The sequence below is a fragment of the Oncorhynchus kisutch genome, linkage group LG25 (genome assembly GCF_002021735.2).
Source record: "Oncorhynchus kisutch isolate 150728-3 linkage group LG25, Okis_V2, whole genome shotgun sequence".
In the NCBI taxonomy this organism is placed as follows: Eukaryota; Metazoa; Chordata; class Actinopteri; order Salmoniformes; family Salmonidae; genus Oncorhynchus; species Oncorhynchus kisutch.
In genome coordinates, this window is record NC_034198.2 from 22,475,992 (window position 1) to 22,499,280 (window position 23,289).

Below are 23,289 nucleotides of genomic sequence, written 5' to 3' on the forward strand. Positions count from 1 at the left end.
GCCATGAACCGACTACAGTAACATGAGGCTTTAGGCAGGGTATGGCAGTAATCCATGTGACAAAGGATACTTTCAAGATGTAATAAACGGTATGAATGTATCATGGGAAGTATCAAATAATATAATTCTCAAAGATATACACTTTGTCCTAGAAACTCTATACACTTCAGGGGATTGTATAGGCATTACACTCACACTGCACACACAACAACGCGCACACACAACACACACAGGTTTTAAATGAGGGTGTTCTTGCATGGGTAATGTGATATGGCTGCATTGTAGTCTTAATGGTTCTGTTCCGTTTGTATTATTCTAAATACCTGACCCACCTGTGCTGCCTGAAAAGTCTACCAGTAAACCACACTGTACTGCGCGCACACACACACAACATAGCTCTATCACTCTCACTCTTTCACTCAAACATGGTATAAAGTTTCAGTTTCCTTTTCCCCTGCTTATTTTTCTTTCTGTTTCCTTCTTTCTGCACCTAACAGTGGATTGTGAAGGAATTTTAACTTCTAAACTAAATCCAGGTACTTGTATATGTACTATAAAAATACATTTAAAAACTTTGCTGATATCATTTTTAGTGTTTTTTTTAATGAAACGCAACACAAAGGCAATAAAATTAAGATAAATAACTTTTCTTTTTTGTTTGTTTTTTTACACAGGGGAAATATTTTAGTCATGTTTCCAACAATGACTGAGACAAATGTTACAAAGTATATATCAACCCTACAAAGTCAATTGTTTCCAGTGGGCCTCCAAAAACAGGTTGCACAAGGATGATGACACTTTACCCAATGTGATGTTTAGAACTGAATCCAGTGTTTCTTTAAGAAAATACCGCTTTTCAAAAATTGTTTCAAGACCTACAAAAAGTAACATAATATGGATGTTCACATTAGATTTCTTTTAAAGCTTTTGCTTCGCAGTGTAACAGCAACAATGTTTTAAAAAGTCCATGTACGTTGCAAACGAAAAGGCATTCATGTTGTCCTTGTAAAAACCTCAACACTGAAAACACAGTCATCCCAGGCTTGCATAACAGTCAGGAAAAAGACAATGGCAAAATAAAAAATATTAAAAACTGAAAGAGACATTTTTGGCAATGCAGGAACAAGATTAAGCACAATTTTGATTTGATATTTTTTCTAAATATATATTACCCTCTTTTGATTGGCTCTGATTGTCCTTTACTTTCATGTGATGTCATATACGGTTGTCATGGAGCCTTCAAGTGCAACAGCCGGGCAATGTGCAGAAAGAAAACGTTGCTCCCATGGCAACATGGTGGTGAAGCGATGTTCTATGCCAACAGGTATGAGGGAACACAGGTATTTTACTTCAATATGATTGCAGGATCCCGGGAATTTTGATTAGATTGAATATTTTCATATTTGTATATTTCTTCATATTGTATTCTAATGTGATCAAGCGTAAACATAGATGCGCTTTGGTTTTGTTTTTTTGAGGCCAGATAAATACCTACATAGATCTCCTCTAGGAATATAATATAGATATAGAACATCTAGAACTCTCCGGTCTAGATCTTTAAGGATCAGCAAATAGAAGAAACTCGGTTTCTGTCCAGTATTTCTATTTCTGTTAAACCCCCTCAGGAGAATAAGCACATAACAATAGACACAATAAAAACATATATGAAAAATATACAAAACAGACCAATGATGATGTCGACACAAAAAGCCTTTTCCACTTTTCTTATAAAAACATCCCCTTCCATCCCAAGTCACCAAATCCACCCTAATCCCAAAAATGGGACTTGAACCCTTCCCTTGTAGCATATTTACAGCTTTACCCCTCATGGACCCCATCCCACCCATCCCCACCACATACTCAGTGCAGGAAGAGAGGACTAAAACTTTCTCCTCCCTAAGCCAAAAGAACAACTCAAAGAAAAATATTTGAAAAATAACACAACCTAAAGAGAAACAAAGAGGGATATATTTCTCTCTTCATGTATATTATATATGTATACTATGTACAGTTTAATCATAACGTCTTTATACATAATGCTGTACAACACACAGAGATAGACAAATAATTAAGCTGTACATCTATGCACCTGAATAGGAGGATATGAGAGGTATTGAAGTGTATGGCTTGACTGGAGAAATAATCATCCTTTTTGTCTTTTTTTTGTCTAGAGAAGAAGCTGTTAGTAAATCGATCTATATATTAATTAATATTTGTAGATTTACATTTAGTAGGTTTACTTTCTGAGTGTTAAAGACATTGAGGGTTTTCCATGGTGAGGTCTAGACTAGAGACCAATGCACGCACGCACAGACAAGCAAACACACACGCTAAAGCACTATTTACTCTGAGCTCTTCAAGTACCAAATGCATCCATTACAACCACTCAGCACACAAACGCACTCATACTCTCACTCTCACACACACACACTTCAGAACTACAGTGTTTTTGGTCCTGTTGGGATTTCTCAATCCTGCCGTTGTTCATTTATCATCAGACCAGTGTGGGCACCAGAAAGACCATTAAACCCTGAAGGGGGAGAGAACAGTCTCTGCTCTCCTCTCCTTACGTTCTCTCTCTCTCTCCCAGTCTCTTTCGTGTATTCTATATAACCAGATCTATAGGCTGAGAAGTGAAAACAACATTCTCACCTGGTGAGAGTCTCTCTTTGTCAGACTGCCTAAGAGTCAGTCTATGACAGTCTTTGACTCTATGACAGACTGTAAAACAACTATTGGAGACAGAGTGTAGAGTGGGCACTGTTTGTCTTTGTTTTAGGTCAGTAGAGTACTGAAGTCCCTCTTCAGGTCAGATGACTCCCGTGCTGATAATAGAATCCACTGCGGTCCAAAGTGCTGTTATCCCTGTTGGGGTTTGGGATCGTCCACACCCAAATAAGACCAAGAACCAAGATCCAGAACCAGCAAGAACTAGAACCAGAACAAGGAAGATCCTCCTTTCTGGACTCTCTAGTTCTGGACAGAACCATGCTTCACTGACACCAGCGCCAGTAGCTCGGTCCAGCCCTATGAGATGAGGTAGCCATCTTGAAGGCTTTGTTTTGTTTACACTCCATAGTTGTTGCTAGGGGACGATGGCCACGCCTTCGGCGCTGACTAGCTGGCCTGTGGTTGGTTCGTAGGTTCCGGCCAGGTAGAACAGGTCCTGAGCTCCGCCCCCTGACTTGCGTCTGCGAATCAGGTGCTCGTACTCGGCACGGTTGACCACCTGACAGCGGTGAGAGATGGTCTGGACGTCATTCTCATCCTCGTGGCTTGATTGGTACAAAGCATGCTGGGTAGAGGGGGGATAAATTGAAAATCAAAAGACAAATAAAGAGGAACTTCCTTAATCCCATGGTGAAATAGATTTAATTTGATTATTTGTTGATCATTTGATCAAAAAGTTGATCAAGTTGTTGAATGATTATCCATCGTACCTTTCCGTCGTGGTGCCTCTTCCCCAGGCGTGTTTCCTCGGGATGGTAGAACCACTTGACCCTGACCACCATACTGGAGGACCAGGACTCCCAGAGGCTCTCCACTCGCCCCACATAGGGCAGCTGGGGCCGACCGGGGGACAGGAATACAGCACAGTCCCCCACATGCACCGTCTCACCACCACGCACGATCGCCTTGTAGAACAACTTACGGGCCTTACCCTTCAGACCACGCCTCTGTAGGGAGAGAAAGAGGGGGGATGTTAGGAGGAAGTCCAGGTAAGAACATGGAACCAAACTTCTATGATGGCTAAATGGTTATGGCCAGAGCCTTTAAAGCAGTGGTACTAAAACCTTTTCAGCAAGAATCATGTTTTTTTTGCCAGAACTTCTGGGACCCCACCCCACCCCACCCCACCCCAAATCTAATGACAAAACCTTAAAATTGGTCAACTTTGATTTTCACATCAACTATCACATCAACTTCACTACCATCAACTCCTATCAACATTAAGAAAACCAAAAAATACAAAATAAAAATACAAAAAATACAATAAAATGTTCAATAACGTTTGTTGCATAAAATTATATAAATCTGTACTCTTAATTTTGAGTTCCCCCTCAAAATGTAAATATTTTTAAATTTGGCGACACCACTGCAATTCCTCCCGACCCCGACTTTGAATAGCACTATTTAGAGGGCCCTGGTTTTTCTGTAGCTTGTATCTATAATGTGACCCATTTCAAGAAGCTAGGCGTATGTTGCACATCACTACTTCACAGGAGAGGCATTTGAACGTTTTCTAAATGCATTTTTATCAAAATGTGTTTTTGGGTAGAAATGCCTTCTGGAACATGTGAACTTTCATGTGCCTTAATAACAAACTTGCATGCAATCTGTAAATGTGAATACAATTGTTAAATTACGAGCCTAGTTAGCTTAGTGACAGAAAAAGACAGGAACCTTCCCGCTAGCCATGATTGTCTGAGATAATGGATGGGCTGGACATGCTGAGAGATGAGTTCGGATTGGTCTGCCATGTAGCACGTAAATGTAAATAATCCCTGCTACCGCTGCTTTTTTGAAAGATATAACGTTAGCCATGGAGAGCTACAAAAGTGTTGCTACTGCTTTCAACAACATTGCTGCCCAGAATTCTGCACACGGTCAGTGTGAACCGGAGTGACTTGACACAACAACGGGCCAAACAAGCTGTAGCTACAAGCCAAATGGAACAGACACTCTGCCATGAAGCATTCATCCATGTATACGGGTACATGTTCAGATATAATATGTTTCTCATTTTGTCAGAAAGTAGTTAACATTGCAAGTTAAAGCATACTGTTAGCTAGCTAGCGATCATTAGCTTGCTGGTATGATCTATATAGTAATATTATTTCATACCTCAGTAATCTAGTTATAGCCTAGCTAGCTAACATTGAACCTAGTTGGTTAGCTTTAGCTACTTGCAGATTCATACTCCAGCATGTCATGCTTGGTGGCTAGCTAAGACAATCCGTTTGTACTGTAGCTATGGGTTGGGATTATAGTTAATTGTTTAGCTAGCAAGCTACATGTATAATCAAAAGACTCCACTTCGCAAAACAATGATTACATGACCCATGACCCATGGTCATTACGGTCATCTATTGTATTTCCTGAACATCTAGACAATAGTGACCATCCACATAGCTAGATGTGGTTATAGGATTTCTTTCACACTACCCATCAATTGAGACAAGTGTCTGGGTAAGCATCATCTAATAATTATAAAATAATTTCTGAAATATTTTGATCTGAAAGTCAGATTAGGATATAGGCCAAGAACTAGACAAAGTGTATTTTTACCTGGAGTTTTTCCCTTATTGTAGGCTACTGCTTAAACCACTTTTAGTCTTGAAATCAATGGTTGTTTACTACACTACCTTACTCACCCTGTTTAGCACATGGCCTCACATGTGAATCGTTAAAAAGATGGGTGGGGCTAAGGCGATGGTGTGAACGATGCTGAATAGGTGTAGACAAAGAAGAGCTCTCCAGTAGACCCCAACGTAAAAAACACAATTGAACAATTTAATGACGGTAGGCCGTCATTGTAAATAAGAATTTGTTATTTTTTTTAACCCAATTTCATGGTATCCAATTGTTTAGTAGCTACTATCTTGTCTCATTGCTACAACTCCCGTACGGGCTCAGGAGAGACGAAGGTTGAAAGTCATGTGTCCTCCGATACACAACCCAACCAAGCCGCACTGCTTCTTAACACACCGCCATCCAACCCGGAAGCCAGCCGCACCAATGTGTCAGAGGAAACACTGTGCACCTGGCAACCTTGGTTAGCACACACTGCACCCAGCCCGCCACAGGAGTCGCTGGTGTGCGATGAGACAAGGATTTCCCTACCGGCCAAACCCTCCCTAACCCAGACGACGCTAGGCCAATTGTGCATCGCCCCACGGACATCCCGGTCACGACCGGTTCCGACAGAGCCTGGGCGCGTACCCAGAGTCTCTGGTGGCAAAGCTGGCGCTGCAGTACAGTGCCCTTAACCACTGCGCCCCCTGGGAGGCCATAAGAATTTGTTCTTAACTGACTTGCCTAGTTAAATAAAGGTTAAATTTAAAAAAGTAAAATGTTAAATGTTACCGAATCGAGGCAGTCGGTCACAAATGTAGTGATCTTACTCAAAAAAGTCAATTTAATAAGACCTTGCTCAATAAATCTATTTCAGACTGTGTTAACCATCAAGCCTCCCACATACCAGGTTACAGGACAGATTATAATGGCCTCTACTTTGACTCTGTGTGTCTCACCTGCGTGGGGTTTCCAGACCACTTCCACAGCTGGCGACCCGGCAGGAGGGCGGACATATTGGGATGGGGGTCCGGTGACAACATCCTCTGCCTCTTGGCTGCTGGGTGGTCCTTGGGAGGTTTGGGCTGGGAGGCTGGGGTGTTGGGGGTCGAAGTGTGTGTGTTGGGAATCGCAATGTGTGTATTGGAGCCGGAACCATCTCTCCTCTTGGTTTGGTTTTTGGCTGCGTTACTGCTACTATTAGTCCTTCCCTTTGATGTGTACTCTTTCCTGTCCTCTCCTCTGTCACTTCCTCTCACCTTTGAACCTCCGGTGATGGTCATGGCTGCCTTGGCAACATAGGCGTGTGGTTGGGCAGAGGCTGAGGAGGCGGCGTTAGGTTTGGGGTTAGTGGAGGGGTCAGGGGTTAAGCGGTTAGAGGTCAAGCTCTGCCTGTGTTTGTGTTTCTGCTGCTGGAGCAGCGCTCTGTGTAGAAGGAGGGATGAAGACCCTTCTTCATCTGAGGAGTAGGAGGAGTCATTGTCGGAAGAACAGAGGGAGGAGGAAGAGAGGGAGCCGGAGGAGGAGGAAGAGGAGGAGGAGGAGGAGCAGACGGAGAGACGGGAGAGGAAACGTCCCGCACCTGCTGCTGCTGCTCTCCTCCGAGCTACGTCTTCATCTCCATCATCATCATCATCATCATCATCATCCTCATCCAGCTCAGAGTAAGAGCTGGGGCAGTCGCTGGGGCAGTCCAGAGCTCCAAACTCTCCCCCCAGACCCCCTAAACCAGATGAGGGGAGCCCTTTTCTGAGGGCTGGAGCCCCCTTCAGGAGCAGCTCAGACCTGGACACTCCACTTTCTCCTCCTCCTTTCTTCCTGTCCTTCACTACCAGAGCAGGGTGGATGTACCTCAGGGGTGCACCCGCCACCCCTTCAGAGGGACCCTTGTGCCCCCTGCCACCCCCCAGACGCAGCAGAGCTTTCCCATTCTTGGTTTTGGGCGACGTCACACCCTCGTGATCCAGCTTCACCAGGAACTGTTTTCTGTCTCTGTCACTCGACTTCCTGTTGGAGGGTGCTGTTGTCATGGTGACAGAGTCCCTCAGCCCCAGAGGCATAACCGTGGTTACAGGCCGTTGGGTTCCGGTACCGAAGGCTCCAGCGTAACCGTTGGCAATGCTACTGAAGGAGTCGATCTCGAATGGGGAACGGAAGATTCCCTTGAGGGGAGCAGGAGGGGCAAAGGGGTGTGTGGCGGGATGGTGGAACACCCCCAAGTCTCGCTGGTGACCCCCTCGGTGGGTTTTACGAGACGTCCCGTTGAACAGGAAGAAGTCCACTGGAAGTCTCTTTGCTGGCCAGCTTAACGAGGAAGTGTTACCACTGGTTACACTCTCTGATGTTGTTGAGGAACTATTGGCCCCTGGCTTGACCTTTTTGGGTCGTCCTACTGGAAGAAGAAACAGAATAAAGAGAAAGGGTGAGAGTGAGAAAGAAAGGTAGACAGCGAGAGAGAGACTTATAAACAAGATTGATCAACCTAACCTTCCTTTAAAGCAGGTAAGTCAATGAGAACAAATTCTTCGTAGCCATAAATAACAGCCCTTACTGTAGAGCTGGAGGCAACTTGTCACATTTAGTCTGTGTTGAGTTATGAGAATGCTGTTTGACTGGAGGGCATTCAGACCAGTGACAGTTGGAACAGTGATGACGTTAGACATGAGGGGGGTTCCATTGAGAAGGAAGAAGTGTTGAGATAAAATCATATTATATATGTGTATTATACATGAGTAAAGCTGGTCTGAATAGTAAGTTGGCCAGCCGGGCCTATGAAGCAGTTTGTCTTGGGGCTACAGTGACTGATTGGGGCTGGGATGGTGAGTGATGAGATGACTGATGACTGGTTGTCTATGCTATCTATCTCACTGGTGCTGTAAGCCACAATTTTAAACAAATGGGAGGAACTGGCACCATCTACACGGAATAAAAATATAAACGCAACACACAACAACTGAAAAGATTTTACTGAGTTACAGTTCATATAAGAAAATTTGTCATTTGAAATAAATAAATTAGGCCCTAATCCATGGATTTCACATGATTGGAAATACAGATCTGCTGGTCACAGATACTTAAGAAAAAAATTAAGGGCGTGGATTAGAAAACCAGTCAGTAGCTGGTGTTACCACCATCTGCCTCATGCAGTGTGACACATCTCCTTCGCATAGAGTTGATCAGGCTGTTGATTGTGGCCTGTGGAATGTTGCCCCACTCCTCTTCAATTGCTGTGCGAAGTTGCTGGATATTGGTGGAAACTGGGATACGCTGTCGTACAAGTCAATCCAGAGCATCCCAAACATGCTCAATGGGTGACATGTCTGGTGAGTATGCAGGCCATGGAAGAACTGGGACATTTTCAGCTTCCAGTCCGTAGTTTATGACTGCCCATACATACCGTAACCCCACCAACACCATGGGGCACTCTGTTCACAACGTTGACATTAGTAAACTGCTCGCCCACACAACGCCATACATGCATGCTGTCTGTCATCTGCTCGGTACAGTTGAAACCGTGATTCATCGGTGAAGAGCACACCTCTCTAGCGTGCCAATGGCCATCAAAGGTGAGCATTTGCCCACTGAAGTTGGTTATGACGCCAAACTGCAGTCAGGTCAAGACCCTGGTGAGGACACAGATGAGCTTCCCTGAGACGGTTTCTGACAGTCTGTGTAGAAATGAATTTGTTGTGCAAATTCATAGTTTCATCAGCTGTCCAGGTGGCTGGTCTCAGACGATCCCATAGGTGAAGAAGCCGGATGTGGAGGTCCTGGGCTGGCGTGGTTACACGTGGTCTGCGATTGTAAGGCCCTTTGAACATACTGCCAAACTCTCTAACAACGACTTTGGAAGCAGCTTATGATACAGAAATGAACATTCAATTATCTGGCAACAGCTCTGGTGGACATTCCTGCATCCAGCATGCCAATTGCACACTCCCTTAAAACTTGAGACATCTGTTGCATAGTGTTGTATGACAAAACTGCACATTTTAGAGTTGCCTGTTATTGTCCCCAGCACAAGGTGCACCTGTGTAATGATCATGCTGTTGAATCAGCTTCTTGATATGCCACACCTGTCAAGTGGATGGATTATCTTGGCAAAGGAGAAATGCTCACTAGCAGGGATGTAGATACATTTGTGAACAAAATTTTAGAGGAATAAGCTTTTTGTGCATATGGAAAATTTCTGGGATGTTTTATTTCAGCTCATGAAACATGGGACCAACACTACATGTAGCGTTTCTGTTTTTGTTCAGTGTAATACCATGGAATTATGCTCTGAGCCATTACCTGGTCTCCGCTCCTGGCTCCTCCCTCCTGTCTCCCCATTGGTTGGTCTCTCTGTGGGCTTGTCTGTACTGTCCTGGGTGGAGCTTCTGCGACCACGACGACCAGGTGAGAGCAGGGCTGGAGATGGCTCCGCACCTGAGAGAGAGAGAGAGAGAGAGAGAGAGAGAGAGAAGGTGAGAGTGTGGGAGAGTTTATTTGTTAGCCATTCTTTCTTTTTTTTCCCTAATTTTCTTATGATTTAATTAAATGTATCGACCGAAGATTACACAATACAACAGCAGTAGTGTTGTACCTGAATACATGATTATGTGTACTATTACTTTTACTACTGAAATGAACTGTGTTTCATTATCCTTGCATTGTACTGTATTTACTGAAATGCTGTACCACTATACTGCTTTGGCAATATTTACAAATTGTACTTCATGCCAATAAAGCAATCTTTATTAGACGGGAGGGAGGTAGGACAAAAAATACTTAAGGAGTGAAGCTGGATTGAATGTTGACAGACTCCAGTTTTCTCCAGACCATGTATTTACACTCCAGGAATGTGTATATATATGAATATATGAGAGAGAGAGAGAGAGAGAGAGAGAGAGAGAGAGAGAGAGAGAGAGAGAGAGAGAGAGAGAGAGAGAAGTGTACTCACAGTGTATCTGATAACCTGGGGGTAGCAGGCGTATGTTGGGCAGAGAGATTCTTCCTCTGTCTCCGTCATCAAACTCCACCATCACACTGCCCTCCTTCTCCTCCTCTCCCAGACCCCCTCTGTGGACGTATCCAGGGTAGAGGCAGCGGGAGCGTTCGCTCCAGTAGGCACAAACACGCATCCCGGCAGTCAAGATGGCTTCCGTCTGCGGCCGCACATCCAACACCCCTTCCTCTAATAGCTGATCTAGAGAGTAGATCCTTGGTCTGTTCCCCCTCTCCCCCTCAATCACTACACGGAATCTAGGAGAGAGAGAGAGAGAAAGAGAGAGAGACAGAGAGACAGAGATCGTATTAAATGTATTACAAGCCAGTCAGCCAGTCCTTTACATCAACATGTCTATCGGTGATTAAGCAGGCCATATCAGTAGGTATCAGTAGGTGTCAGTGCCTTACATGTCAGGCAGGTCCAGAGTGTGTAGTCGAGCAGCATACAGCAGCTCATCCTCCTTAGATATCAACACCTTCAGACCATCCACCAGCATCTCCCTGCTCAGCACACAGTTAAGCACTGCTGCAGAGAGAGGCAGAATAGAGAGCGAGAAAGAACGAGAGAGACAAAAATATGAACATTTAGACTGGTTTGTGACCCTGTGGTGTGTGTGTGTGTGTGTGTGTGTGTGTGTGTGTGTGTGTGTGTGTGTGTGTGTGTGTGTGTGTGTGTGTGTGTGTGTGTGTGTGTGTGTGCGTGTGTGTGTGTGTGTGTGTGTGAGCGTGTGTGTGTGTTCTCACCTGGTGCTCTGCGTGTGTGAGATATATGCTCCATGTCTTCCTCCTCCCCCTCGGAGAAGCTACTCTCCTCGTCCAATCGGAATCCTTCATCAGCCGCAAAGCTCTCCAGCAGCCGGCTCACTGCACGGCCTTTAGCCTGCGACAGGAAATTACATCATTAGACTATATACATCTTTAAACTCCTAAACCAGTGGTCGCCCTCCCATGTTCCTGGATAGCTACAGAGTGTGGAGGCTTTTGTTCCATCGTAGCACTATTTCACCTTTATTTAACCTGGAAGGCCAGTTGAGAACAACTTCTCATTTACAACTGCGACCTGGCCAATATAAAGCAAAGCAGTGCGACAAAAACAACAACACAGAGTTACACATAAACAAACGTACAGTCAATAACACAATATAATAATCTATGTACAGTGTGTGCAAATGTAGTAAGGTTAGGGAGGTAAGGCAATAAATAGGCCATAGAGTAATTACAATTTTAGCAATTAACACAGGAGTGATAGATGATGATGATGTGCAAGTAGAGATATTGGGGCAAAATAGCAAGAGGAAAAATAACAATATGGGGATGAAGTAGTTGGGTGTGCTATTTACAGATTGGATGTGTACAGGTACAGTGATCTGTAAGCTGCTCTGACAGCTGATGCTTAAAGTTAGAGAGGGAGATATAAGTCTCCAGCTTCAGTGATTTTGCAATTCATTCCAGTCACTGGCAGCAGAGAACTGGAAGGAAAGGCAGCCAAAGAGGTGTTGGCTTTGGGAATGACCAGTGAGATATACCTGCTGGAGCGTGTGCTACGGGTGGGTGTTGCTATGGTGAACAGCGACCTGAGATAAGGCGGGGCTTTACCTAGCAAAGACTTATAGATGACCTGGAGCCAGTGGGTTTGGCGACGAATATGTAGTGAGGGTCAGCCAACGAGAGCATACAGGTCGTAGTGGTGGGCAGTATATGGGGCTTTGGTGACAAAACGGACGGCACTGTGACAGACAACATCCAGTTTGCTGAATAGAGTGTTGGAGGCTATTTTGAAAATGACATCGCCAGAAGTCAAGGATCGGTAGGATAGTCAGTTTTACGAGGGTATGTTTGGCAGCATGAGTGAAGGAGGCTTTGTTGCGAAATAGGAATCCGATTCTAGATTTAATTTTGGATTGGAGATGCTTAATGTGAGTCTGGAAGGAGAGTTTACAGCCTAACCAGACACCTAGGTATTTGTAGTTGTCAGAAGTCAGAACCGTCCAGAGTAGTGATGCTAGTCGGTCGGGCAGCTGCGGGCAACAATCGGTTGAAGAGCATGCATTTAGTTTTACTTGCATTTAAAAGAAGATGGAGGCCACGGAAGGAGTGTTGTATGGCGTTGAAGCTCGTTTGGAGGTTTGTTAACACAGTGTCCAACGAAGGGCCAGATATAGACATAATGGTGTTGTCTGTGTAGAGGTGGATCAGAGAATCACCAGCAGCAAGAGCGACGTCATTGATATATACAGAGAAAAGAGTTGGCCCGAGAATTGAACCCTGTGGCACCCCCATAGAGACTGCCTGAGGTCCGGACGACAGGCCCTCCGATTTGACACACTGAACTCTATCAGAGAAGTAGTTGGTGAACCAGGCGAGGCAGTCATTCGAGAAACTAATGCTATTGAGTCTGCCGATAAGAATGCTGTGATTGGCACAGTCGAAAGCCTTGGCCAGGTCGATGAAGACGGCTGCACAGTATTGTCTTTATCGATGGCGGTTATGATAACGTTTAGGACCTTGAGCGTGGCTGAGGCGCACCCATGACCAGCTCGGAAACCAGATTGCATAGTGGGGAAGGTACGGTTGGATTCGAAATGGTCGGTGATCTGTTTGTTGACTTGGCTTTCGAAGATTTTAGAAAGGCAGGGCAGGATGGATATAGGTCTATAACAGTTTGGGTCTAGAGTGTCTCCCCCTTTGAAGAGGGGGATGACCGCGGCAGCTTTCTAATCTTCGGGGATCTCAGACCATACGAAAGAGAGGTTGAACAGGCTAGTAATAGGGGTTGCAACAATTTCGGCAGATCATTTTAGAAAGAGAGGGTCCAGATTGTCTAGCCCAGCTGAATTGTAGGGATCAATATTTTGCATCTCTTTCAGAACATCAGCTGTCTGGATTTTGGTGAAGAAGAAGCGGGGGGTGGGGGGGGGGGGGCTTGGGCAAGTTAAAATGCTTATTAAAATGATCGATTATCGTAAATTCATTGCTCATCGTTTAATTTGGTATTTTAGTGCAGGCCTAGAACAAAAGCATGCACACCCTGTAACCTCTGCCATTTACTGCTGTCAGAACTACCCCTGTCCACCAAACACACACACACACACACACACACACACACACACCAGCCCCTGTACTATTCCGGTTTAAGCTGGTTTCCTAATGATGACTGATGATGGAGCTGTAAAATCAGCCTGTTCAACAGGTTTCTGCCTGTATCTGGGCTTTCCAAAGAAAGGACCATATATTACTGCTTGAAAGATGTGTGTGTAAGGGTGTGTGTGTGTGTGTGTGTGTGTGTGTGTGTGTGTGTGTGTGTGTGTGTGTGTGTGTGTGTGTGTGTGTGTGTGTGTGTGTGTGTGTGTGTGTGTGTGTGTTGTGTGTGGGTGTTTTCCACATGAAGGGACAATATATTACAGTGACAGAGGTTTCATCACCAGAGGGTATGGAATATTACTCACCTCTCTGGGTTGGTGTGTGTGGAGGTTGTGTGTGTGCGCACATGAACGGGTATATGTATTTAGTACGCGTGCGTGCATGTGTGTGAGTTTAGTAAGTATGTGTGTGTAGATTGGGGTTTTTGTTCTGTGCTGTTTGCTTAGAGTCATGTGTTTGTCACATTCCCTCCGTATGACTATGATAAGATCAGTCAGAGGAAACCACCTCAGGGCTGTTCTCACCAAAACACACACAAACGACATCACACTTATTCAGCAGTCATATATCTCACCAGCTGACAGATTCACGGTTGTTGAAAACTGATCAGCTCATGCAGTTTGGTAATAATAAGATAAGTCATGCGGTAGCTTCTGACTTAAATTCGCCATATCACCTTTTCAGTTACATTATGTACATTTTCCCCATTCCTCCATGCCCACTCATCCTCTCTCTTCTACTCTACCTGTTGTTCCTGCTCAGGACTCCAACTGCCATTTCCTGTTTCACACTGCCTCTTTTTGTTTGCCCCTATCCCTCCTTCTCTCATGACCCCCCCCCCCCCCCCCCCCCCCACCCATGTTGACCCCCATCCCCACCTGTTTCTTCCTGCTCTTCCTGCCCCTGGTGGTGTCCTCTCTCTGGGTCTCAGTCTCCAGCCAGCAGCCTCTCCTCTGGAACAACCAAACAGGTCAGGACAGGTTTGCATTATAGACAATGATCATAATCACCATGTAGCTAGAGAGAAACCGTAACACGTGCATTTTAACAGTCTCAAGTAGTTGAGAGAGATTTTAACAGAGGAAGCAGTTTTTGATTAACCTAGAGACTCACAGTCCCTCCCCCCAGGTCCTCTCATTCCCCCTCCTCACCTGTCCCAGAATGCTTTGGGGTTCTGAGCTCTTCATCTCGGCCTCCGCCAGAGGTCCCTGGACCCCCCTGCTGTCCTCAAGGCTGTTGCCCACTGATGAGGCCCTCCAGTTAGGTACAGGTCCTCTCCTTGCCCCCTGTGGCTCCTGGAGCTCTGGGCGTCTCCGGTCTGCAGTAGCAGGACGTGGCGTGCAGGGGGCTCCTCTCATCCTCAGCTCCGCACTGAGCATGCTTGCATCATCACCTTGCCTCTCTTTCTTGCTCTTGGCTTTCTGATTGGCTTGAAGCTTAGGGGCTGGGCCAATCGCAGCAGTGTTCATTGGCATGTCTTTGGAGGATGGTGGCGTCGTCTTGACGTCATTGGTTCCTTTGTCGCTGTCATAGCTCCCCTCATCTTCCTCCTCTGTGGAAGTAAGGGATCAATAAAATCGATTAGAAACTGACTGGAGATCTTTTGTGACACAACCATCTCAAGCTCAGGCTCTAGTGAAAGACAGTGTAGAGAAGCTACAGTGGGGTCCAAAATGATTGACACCCTTGATAAAGATCAAACAAATATTGAGATATGTTGTATGTTCCATTTTTGGGGGGTAAATTATTGTCTTTTATACTAATACAATTGCTCAGAGAAAGAGATTTTGTTCAACAAGTAATAAATGTTTCTCTCAAAAAGGAAGGGGTAAAAATGATTGACCTCACCTTCCAAGGATAATGGCACTGAGCCTTTTTCTAGAAGGTTTTATGAGTTGGAGAACACATTGGGAGGGATCTTTGACCAGTCCTCCATACAGAATCCTTTAAGAACCTCAATGTCCTTAGTCCTCTTCAATTCAAACTGCAGGTTTTCAATGGGTTTCAAGTCCGAAGACAGATGGCCATTGCAAAATGTTGATTTTGAGGTCAATGAAACATTTCTTTGTGGATGTTGTTGTGTGCTCGGGGTATTGTCTTGCTGGAAGATCCACTTGAGGCCAAGTTTCAGCCTCCTGGCGGCAAACAGGTTCATGACTAAAATATCCTGGTACTGTAAAGTTCATGATGCCGGTGACCTTTACAAGGGCCACAGGACCAGTTGAAGCAAAATAGCCCCATAACATCAAAGCTCTACCACCATATTTTACTGTATGTATGGGGTTATTTTCTTCTCATGCTTTCTCACCTGGACACCCAAACCCACCACTGGTGTCCGTGGCCAAATACCTCTATTTTCATGTCACCCAACAAATGTAAACACCTGGAGTTTGCTAAACAGCATTGGCACTTGGATTGGAACTAGTGCTTTGGTCAGATGATATGAAAATAGAGCTCTTTGGCCACGCACACCAGTGTGGGTTTGGTGTCAAAATGAGGATGCATGAGCAGAAAAGAACCCCTAGGTATTGAAAGATTGAAAGGTATTGAAAGCAGTGGTGCCAATAAACAAACAAAAAGTATCACTTGTTAAACAAAGTCTCTTTCTCTGAGCAGTTATATTAGTATAAAATAATATAACGTCCCAATTTTTTTACCATATTATATATCGCGGTATTTGAACTATTTATTTTAAACAGTAATTTTTGCGGTCAAGGAAACCCAATGGCTATCTCTCTTTCTCATGCACAGACAAGCATAAGCACACACACACGTACTGTACACGCAAATAATCAAGCACGCACCCATGCAAACACGCAATCACACATGCACATACACACACACAGATCAGATCTTTATTGGCAGCTGTGGGTGGCTGACTGGGGGTCGTGTCGGGTGTCGACACGTTGCTGACACACTTGTCACTTACTCAGTGTTCTCGTCAACACTCTCTCACACAAACACACATCGCAAACACTTCGCTGCCTGCGAGGGGACAGGCAGATAGTGGCAAAAACACACACACACAGGACCTAATCAACTGACAGACATTGGGACACTTCACTTTATTTCTATGAAATGTTCATTTGAGATTATTGAGGAAAGGGGGACATTGTGTCTCTACTGGTTGGATTGAGGGGGTGCAGGGGAGGGGGCAGGGGGGGCAGGGGTGTGACATTCTAAAAGAGGCGATAGCGAGGTTCACGTTACAGCGCGGGTTTGGGGGCCGCATGCCAGTGGGCAGCCGTTAACGGTTTTAATGGTGTGACAGACGAGCCGGGAAGTGAGAGGAGGCCACCGTGATGGGAGACATCTCACTCACTGACACACACTCTCACACACACTCACACATTCACACACACTCACACTCACAGCTGGGAGATAACTCATTGAGAAGTAACTCACCCTGGCCGGAGGTCTCACTATTGCTCTTCCCTTCGTTCACTTCCTGGTTCACAGAGTCCTCGCCCACTCTGCGGAGGACTCTGGTCGATGGTCCGCCCTGTTTGACCTTTGGCCGACCTCTCCTCCTCCTCCTCACCCCCTGATTGGGCGCCCAGTCCTGCTGGACACTGGATGTATTGGCTGCTGGGTGGACATGGAGACATGGGTGTGTTAGTGTCAGGGAGTGTATGAGGTACAAGGTCTACATGTGTGTGTGTGCCTGTGTGTATATGTACATACATGTGTGCATGTGTGGAGTGCATGTGTGTGTTTTACCTTTGTCACTCTCTCTGCAGTTTGCGTGGGCTCCAGGTCTGGGGTCCACTCTGTGGCGGTGCATGCCCCCTGATGGGGCACCTCTCTGGGCCACAGCCTTCTGCTTCAGCTGGGTCACCCTCCTTGCTAGTCTGGAGCTCAGGCTGGGACGACCTCTCCTCCTCTTGAGGAAGCCATGATTGGTCATCCTCTTCCTCCGCTTCTCTCCATCCCCTTCTGCTTCCTCATCCTCCGCCCTAAAACAAATGAAGAAGAGAGAGAGAAGGATTTTATAGAAGGGGGAAAGATGGGGAGGTGCAAACAGAAAGCTAAAGAAGATCAAAGAAAGGGTAACAGGTCATGTCTTTCTGCTCTCTCTCCCTCTCTCTCTCTCTCTCTCTCTCTCTCTCTCTCCTATCTCTCTCCCTCTCTCTCTCCCTCTCTCTCTCCCTCTCTCTCTCCCTCTCGCTCTCTCTCCCTCTCCCTCTCTCTGTCTCTCTCTCTCTCGATCTGTCTCTCTCCCTCTCTCTCTCTCTCTCTCTCTCTCTCTCTCTCTCTCTGTCTTTTTCTCTCTCCCTCTCTCTCTCTCTCCCTTTTTTCCCTTCTCTCTGGCCTTTGATGAGTACAGAGAGGGGGGGGGGTATTTTCCCGTACGGAGGTTGTTTGGAAGAGAAAGCATTCTGTCGGTAAACTCTGAAATATCCAAGAGGAGTGTGAATATGAGACCCTGCTGAATCACACCAAGAAAGTGGGAGATATAGCTGGCGAGACAGCTACTGAAGAAAAACAGAGCGAGAGAGAGAGAGGGGGATGGGGAGAGTTGGAGGGAGCAAAAGAGAGAGAGCTAACAAAAGAGAGCACACAGAGCGAGAGCATGTGAAAGCGAGAGAGAGAGAGAGAGGGAGAGGGAGAGGCGAGGCAGTCTCAGGGGAGTCTGTCCATTGACCTGCGCTCCAGGGCTGGATCGATAAACACTAACCTCTATTGAACACCACTCTTCTCTCTACCCCTTTTCTCTCTCTCTTCATCTCCTCTCTCTCTTTCTCCCCAGTCTCTCTCTTTCTCTTTCTGTCTCCGTTTCTCTCTCTTTATCTCTCAAAGTGCACACACACACACACACACACACACACACTGCTGTGAGCAGCTGTTGTCTGAGGCAGGTGAATCCTATATTCCCACAGAGTGCTCAGCATCTCCCATCAAGAAAAAGAGAGGGAGGGAGGAGGGAGGTAGATTTGGGGAAGGAGCGGAGTAAAGGGAGAAGGGAGGGAGAGGAGAGGAAAAGAGAGGAAGATTTAGAGGATAAAGTAGGGAATGAGTGGAGGAAAGGATGAGCAGGAAAAAGAGGAGGGGAAGATAGGATTTGTAATGTGAAACCTGAGAGAATTACGAGGTGGTCTAGTTGGTCATTTCAGACAAATACAAAACTTTTCTGCTGAAGTTAAGATCTACAGAGAAGCCATTCACTGGGCACAGGCGTCGATTTAACGCCTATTTCAAGTTAGTTCAACGTAATTTCATTATAATTACTTGGAAACAATGTTGATTCAACCAGTGTGTTCCCAGTGGGCAGATTCCTGAAAACTCCTAAACTGCCCCTAACAAACTCCCACGTCCCCCATACCCATCCCCCACATCAACCCTCCATGGCCCAGCCTTAACCTGTCTGTCACCATCACCCCTTACCACTCCTTTCAACCTTTGACCTTTTGACCTCCAGTCAGCCCCAAGCCCCAGCGTTAGCCCTCTGTCAGTGTGCAACGGCAGTCAGTTGACGTAGAGTCACGTAAATCCACAGAGAATAGTGATTGGAGAAAAAAATTGGTACAGTTATATATCGGGATATTCTTTTTGACGATATATCGCATCGTATCGTTTTGACAATATTGCAATATTATTTTTGTGCTGGTTGGCTCTACCTGCACCAAAATTCCAGTATTTTTCCTTCATAGCTTGTTCTCCATCTTCTTTTTAAATATAGCTTGCCAGCTTGTAGTTCTAAAAATCAGAAATGAGTTACATCTTGTTTGTTCAGCTTTTCCTATGGGAAAATGAATGAGAAAAGAATAGAGTTTTGGGATAAACACCGAAAATACGGTCTGAGGTTAACAGGTCTGAGGTTAACACAGGCTTATGAGATCTGATACGTTTTGTTCTATGAGATATTATCAGTCAGTTAACTTGACCTTTATGAATTAGGAAGTCTTTATGTGCTTGTTTTGATCACGTGAATTCTTCAAAAAGTGACGTAGCTGATGAAGATTATCTCATAGAATAAAACATATAAGATCCGCTAAGCCTGTGTTTACCACAGACCTTATTTTCGGCGTTTATCCAAAAACCCTTAAAAAACTCCATTCATCTTCCCATAGGCTTTGTCCAACGAACCATGGCGGAGTTAGTGCCTACAAAAAGACGCCATTACTATTGCTCTCCATAGGGAGACAATTTGTTTTCAGCACTTTTATTTCCATGACTGACCGAAACTAGTTTTCTCATGACTCTCTCTCATCCCTCTGCAGCAGACATATAGTGAGCATTATGTTTGGAACATCAAATTGCAATAAAATCACGCATAGAATCACAATGCATATCGTAATAGCACCAAGGTATTGAGATAATATCATAACGTGAGGTCCCAGTCCTAACAGAGTATTAAATTACAATAACAACACCCCCCTTTCCTCTCTCCAACACCTCTGTCAACAAGTACTGCCACCAACAGACCAGTCAAGACATTTCTACCTCTTGCAGCTCTCACCCCCCCCCCCCCCCTCTCTGAGATGAAGGAATAAACTGTTGATACCACGCTCATTAATTAAGACAAAAAATACATCCTGTCACATACCAGCCAGCTCCAGTAATTAAACAAATATGTGTGTGTGTCGTCTATGCATTTATCTGTGCAGTACGTCAAATCATGCTATGTGTGTATGTGTTTTTGTGTGTGTGTGTGTGTTTTGTCATTTTTCATTAGTTCGTTGTAATCAGTGTGGTAACCGTGATAAACCTTGAGTTTGTTTAATCAGTTTATCAGAGCGAGGGGAACACGCACTATCAGAGGTGGAGCACAGCCAGAAAACACATTCATCAATATGATGACTTAACACTGGAATTTAACACTGTGTGTGTGTGTGTGTGTGTGTGTGTGTGTGTGTGTGTGTGTGTGTGTGTGTGTGTGTGTGTGTGTGTGTGTGTGTGTGTGTGTGTGTGTGTGTGTGTGTGTGTGTGTGTGTGTGTGTGTGAGAGAGAGAGAGATAGAGAGAGAGAGCATGTGTAGGGAGAGAGCATGTGTAGGGCATTAGGGGGTTTGCTTTGTAATCCTGTGTGTGTGTGTGCATGCCTTTGTGAATGCCTGCCTGCGCGCTCAAGTGTATGTGTTAGAAGAAGAGGTTGGTGAGTCATTCATCACTGTGATAAGTTTACATGGGGACTTTGTCCAGCCATATTAATATGTGTTGAGGGTGAGAGGGAGTCAGGACATAATCAATGGTGGTGATAAATATGATTAAATGTGATTAATGATGATTAATGAGTCTCTCCTCTGAGCTGATTAATCTATTAACCCCTCTCATTTAGAAACCACACCGGGTTTACTACCAGGTTCACACACACATACACACACACACACATGCTCAGTACGTGTGTGTGTGTGTGTGCGTGCGTGCATGCATGCGTGTGTGTGTGTGTTTGTGTGTGCGAGCGAGAGAGAGAGAGAGAGAGAGAGAGATAGCAGTTCCTCCACTCAGCAGTAGCAGTTCCTCTCATAAAGATTCTCAACAAGGTTCATCTCAGGGTACAATACTTTATTGAAAGCCATATAAGTACAGTAAATATACACTATATATGCAAAGGTTTGTGGACACCCCTTCAAATTAGTGGATTCGGCTATTCCAGCCACACCCGTTGCTGACAGGCATATAAAATCGAGCACACTGCCATGCAATCTCCCGAGACAAACATTGGCAGTATAATGGTCTTACTGAAGAGCTCAGTGACTTTCAACGTGGCACCATCATAGGATGACACCTTTCCAAGTCAGTTCATCAAATTTCTGTCCTGCTAGAGCTGCCTCTGTCAACTGTACGTGCTGTTATTGTGAAGTGGAAAAGTCTAGGAGCAACAACGGCTCAGCCGCGAAGTGGTAGGCCACACAAACTCACAGAACGGGACGGCCGAATGCTGAAGCGTGTAGCACACAAAAATCATCTGTCCTCGGTTGCAACACTCACTACTGAGTTTCAAACTGCCTCTTGAAGCAACGTCAGCACAATAACTGCTCGTCTGGAGCTTCATGAAATGGGTTTTCATGACCGACCAGCCACACACAAGCCTAAGATCACCATGCGCAATGCCAAGGGTCGGCTGGAGCGGTGTAAAGCCCTCCGCTATTGGACTCTGGAGCAGAGGAAACACGTTATCTGGAGTGATGAATCAAACTTCACCATCTGGCAGTCCGATGGATGAATCTGGGTTTGGCGGATGCCAGGAGAACGCTACCTTCCCGAATGCATAGTGCCAACTTAAACGTTTGGTGGAGGAGGAGTAATGGTCAGGGGCTGTTTATCTTGGTTCCAGTGAAGGGAAAGCTTAATGCTACAGCATACAATGACATTCTAGACGATTTTGTGCTTGCAACTTTGTGGCAACAGTTTGGGGAAGGCCCTTTCCTGTTTCAGCATGACAATGCTCCAGTGCACAAAGCGAGGTCCATACAGAAATGGTTTGTCGAGAAAGGTGTGGACGAACTTGACTGGCCTGCACAGAGCCCTGACTTCAACCCCATAGAACACCTTTGGGATGAATTGGAACGCCGACTGCGAGCAAGGCCTAATCGCCCAACATCAGTGCCCGACCTCACTAATGCTCGTGGCTGAATGGAAGCACGTTCCTGCAGCAATACTCTAATGTCTAGTGGAAAGCCTTCCCAGAAGAGTGGAGGCTGTTATAGCAGCAAAAGGGAGACCAACTGAATATTAATGCCCATGATTTTAGAAGAGGAGGTGTCCACATACTTTTGGTCATGTAGCGTATCTGGATAGAAGAACCCCTGCGGAGACACTCACCTGAGTCTCTTGGGGCCATCTGAGGCGCTGGGACCCGGGGTAGACTTGCGTTTCCTGGGGCGACCAGGTCGTCTGCGAACAGGGCTGTGAGAGGTCTCTGCTTTCTGGTGGTCATGTTTTCTCTGCAGCTTGGCTAACTCTCTCTGTTTCTCTTTGTAACGTCTCTGTATCTCCGCTAGCTGCACTCGCATAGCTAGCTCCGCCTCATCCATCGTCTCCATGGCAGCCTTCACTGGACACACCTGCAATACAAACAGACATTAAATATATAGTAGACTGTAAATGGACTGTACTGTGTGTCGTTCAGAGAGATCACTCCAGATTCAAGTTGAAATATGACGTTTTTGCAGGTCCCCAGGACGTCGGGAGACGCCGTCAAAACAATCCACTAAGGGCAGAAATATTGCTCATGTGCCTAAATACAGGAAGTTGCCACTAGGGGCAATGATGAATGCTATTACAATCAAGTAGGCATGGGTTTTGCTGGGGTTTGTGGACAGGGGTGGCGGATGGGTGTAATCTGCGAGCTCCGGCGGTTGCGTGTTCAATCCCAGTGATAAGCACTCATGTTTGCAACTTCGAAATTTGACGTTTGGAGAATCTCATTCTGCAGTGAAACTGTGCGAGCTTGTTGGTATTGTAACGCATAAAATGTAGCTTGTGTGTATGTACAGTGGGGCAAAAAAGTATTTAGTCAGCCACCAATTGTGCTCTCACTTAAAAAGATGAGAGAGGCCTGTAATTTTCATCAAAGGTACACTTCAACTATGACAGACAAAATGAGGGAAAAAATTTCAGAAAATCACATTGTAGGATTTTTAATGAATTTATTTGCAAATTATGATGGAAAATAAGTATTTGGTCAATAACAAAAGTTTATCTCAATACTTTGTTATATACCCTTTGTTGGCAATGACAGAGGTCAAACGTTTTCTGTAAGTCTTCACAAGGTTTTCACACACTGTTGCTGGTATTTTGGCCCATTCCTCCATGCAGATCTCCTCTAGAGCAGTGATGTTTTGGGGCTGTTGCTGGGCAACACAGACTTTCAACTCCCTCCAAAGATTTTCTATGGGGTTGAGATCTGGAGACTGGCTAG

General features: G+C 45.3%; 1 protein-coding gene across 4 annotated transcripts in view; it reads right to left on the reverse strand.

Moving 5' to 3' along the window:
- Positions 1–583: 583 nt before the first annotated feature.
- LOC109869895 (BAH and coiled-coil domain-containing protein 1) overlaps positions 584–23,289 on the reverse strand; it is a 69,636-nt gene continuing 46,930 nt past the window's right edge. The window contains exons 12-23 of one of the 4 annotated variants that reach the window (XM_020460178.2): positions 22,191–22,432; positions 17,146–17,381; positions 16,831–17,013; positions 14,577–14,977; positions 14,304–14,378; positions 11,029–11,164; positions 10,693–10,810; positions 10,238–10,539; positions 9,589–9,723; positions 6,255–7,687; positions 3,441–3,677; positions 584–3,295 (exon numbers count right to left, since the gene is read on the reverse strand). In XM_020460178.2, the coding sequence (XP_020315767.2) occupies positions 3,086–3,295; positions 3,441–3,677; positions 6,255–7,687; positions 9,589–9,723; positions 10,238–10,539; positions 10,693–10,810; positions 11,029–11,164; positions 14,304–14,378; positions 14,577–14,977; positions 16,831–17,013; positions 17,146–17,381; positions 22,191–22,432 (3,708 nt within the window). In that variant the 3' untranslated portion in view covers positions 584–3,085. The remainder of the gene's footprint in view (positions 3,296–3,440; positions 3,678–6,254; positions 7,688–9,588; positions 9,724–10,237; positions 10,540–10,692; positions 10,811–11,028; positions 11,165–14,303; positions 14,379–14,576; positions 14,978–16,830; positions 17,014–17,145; positions 17,382–22,190; positions 22,433–23,289) is intronic. The other 3 variants (XM_020460179.2, XM_031804496.1, XM_020460180.2) reach the window with 3 other exon arrangements.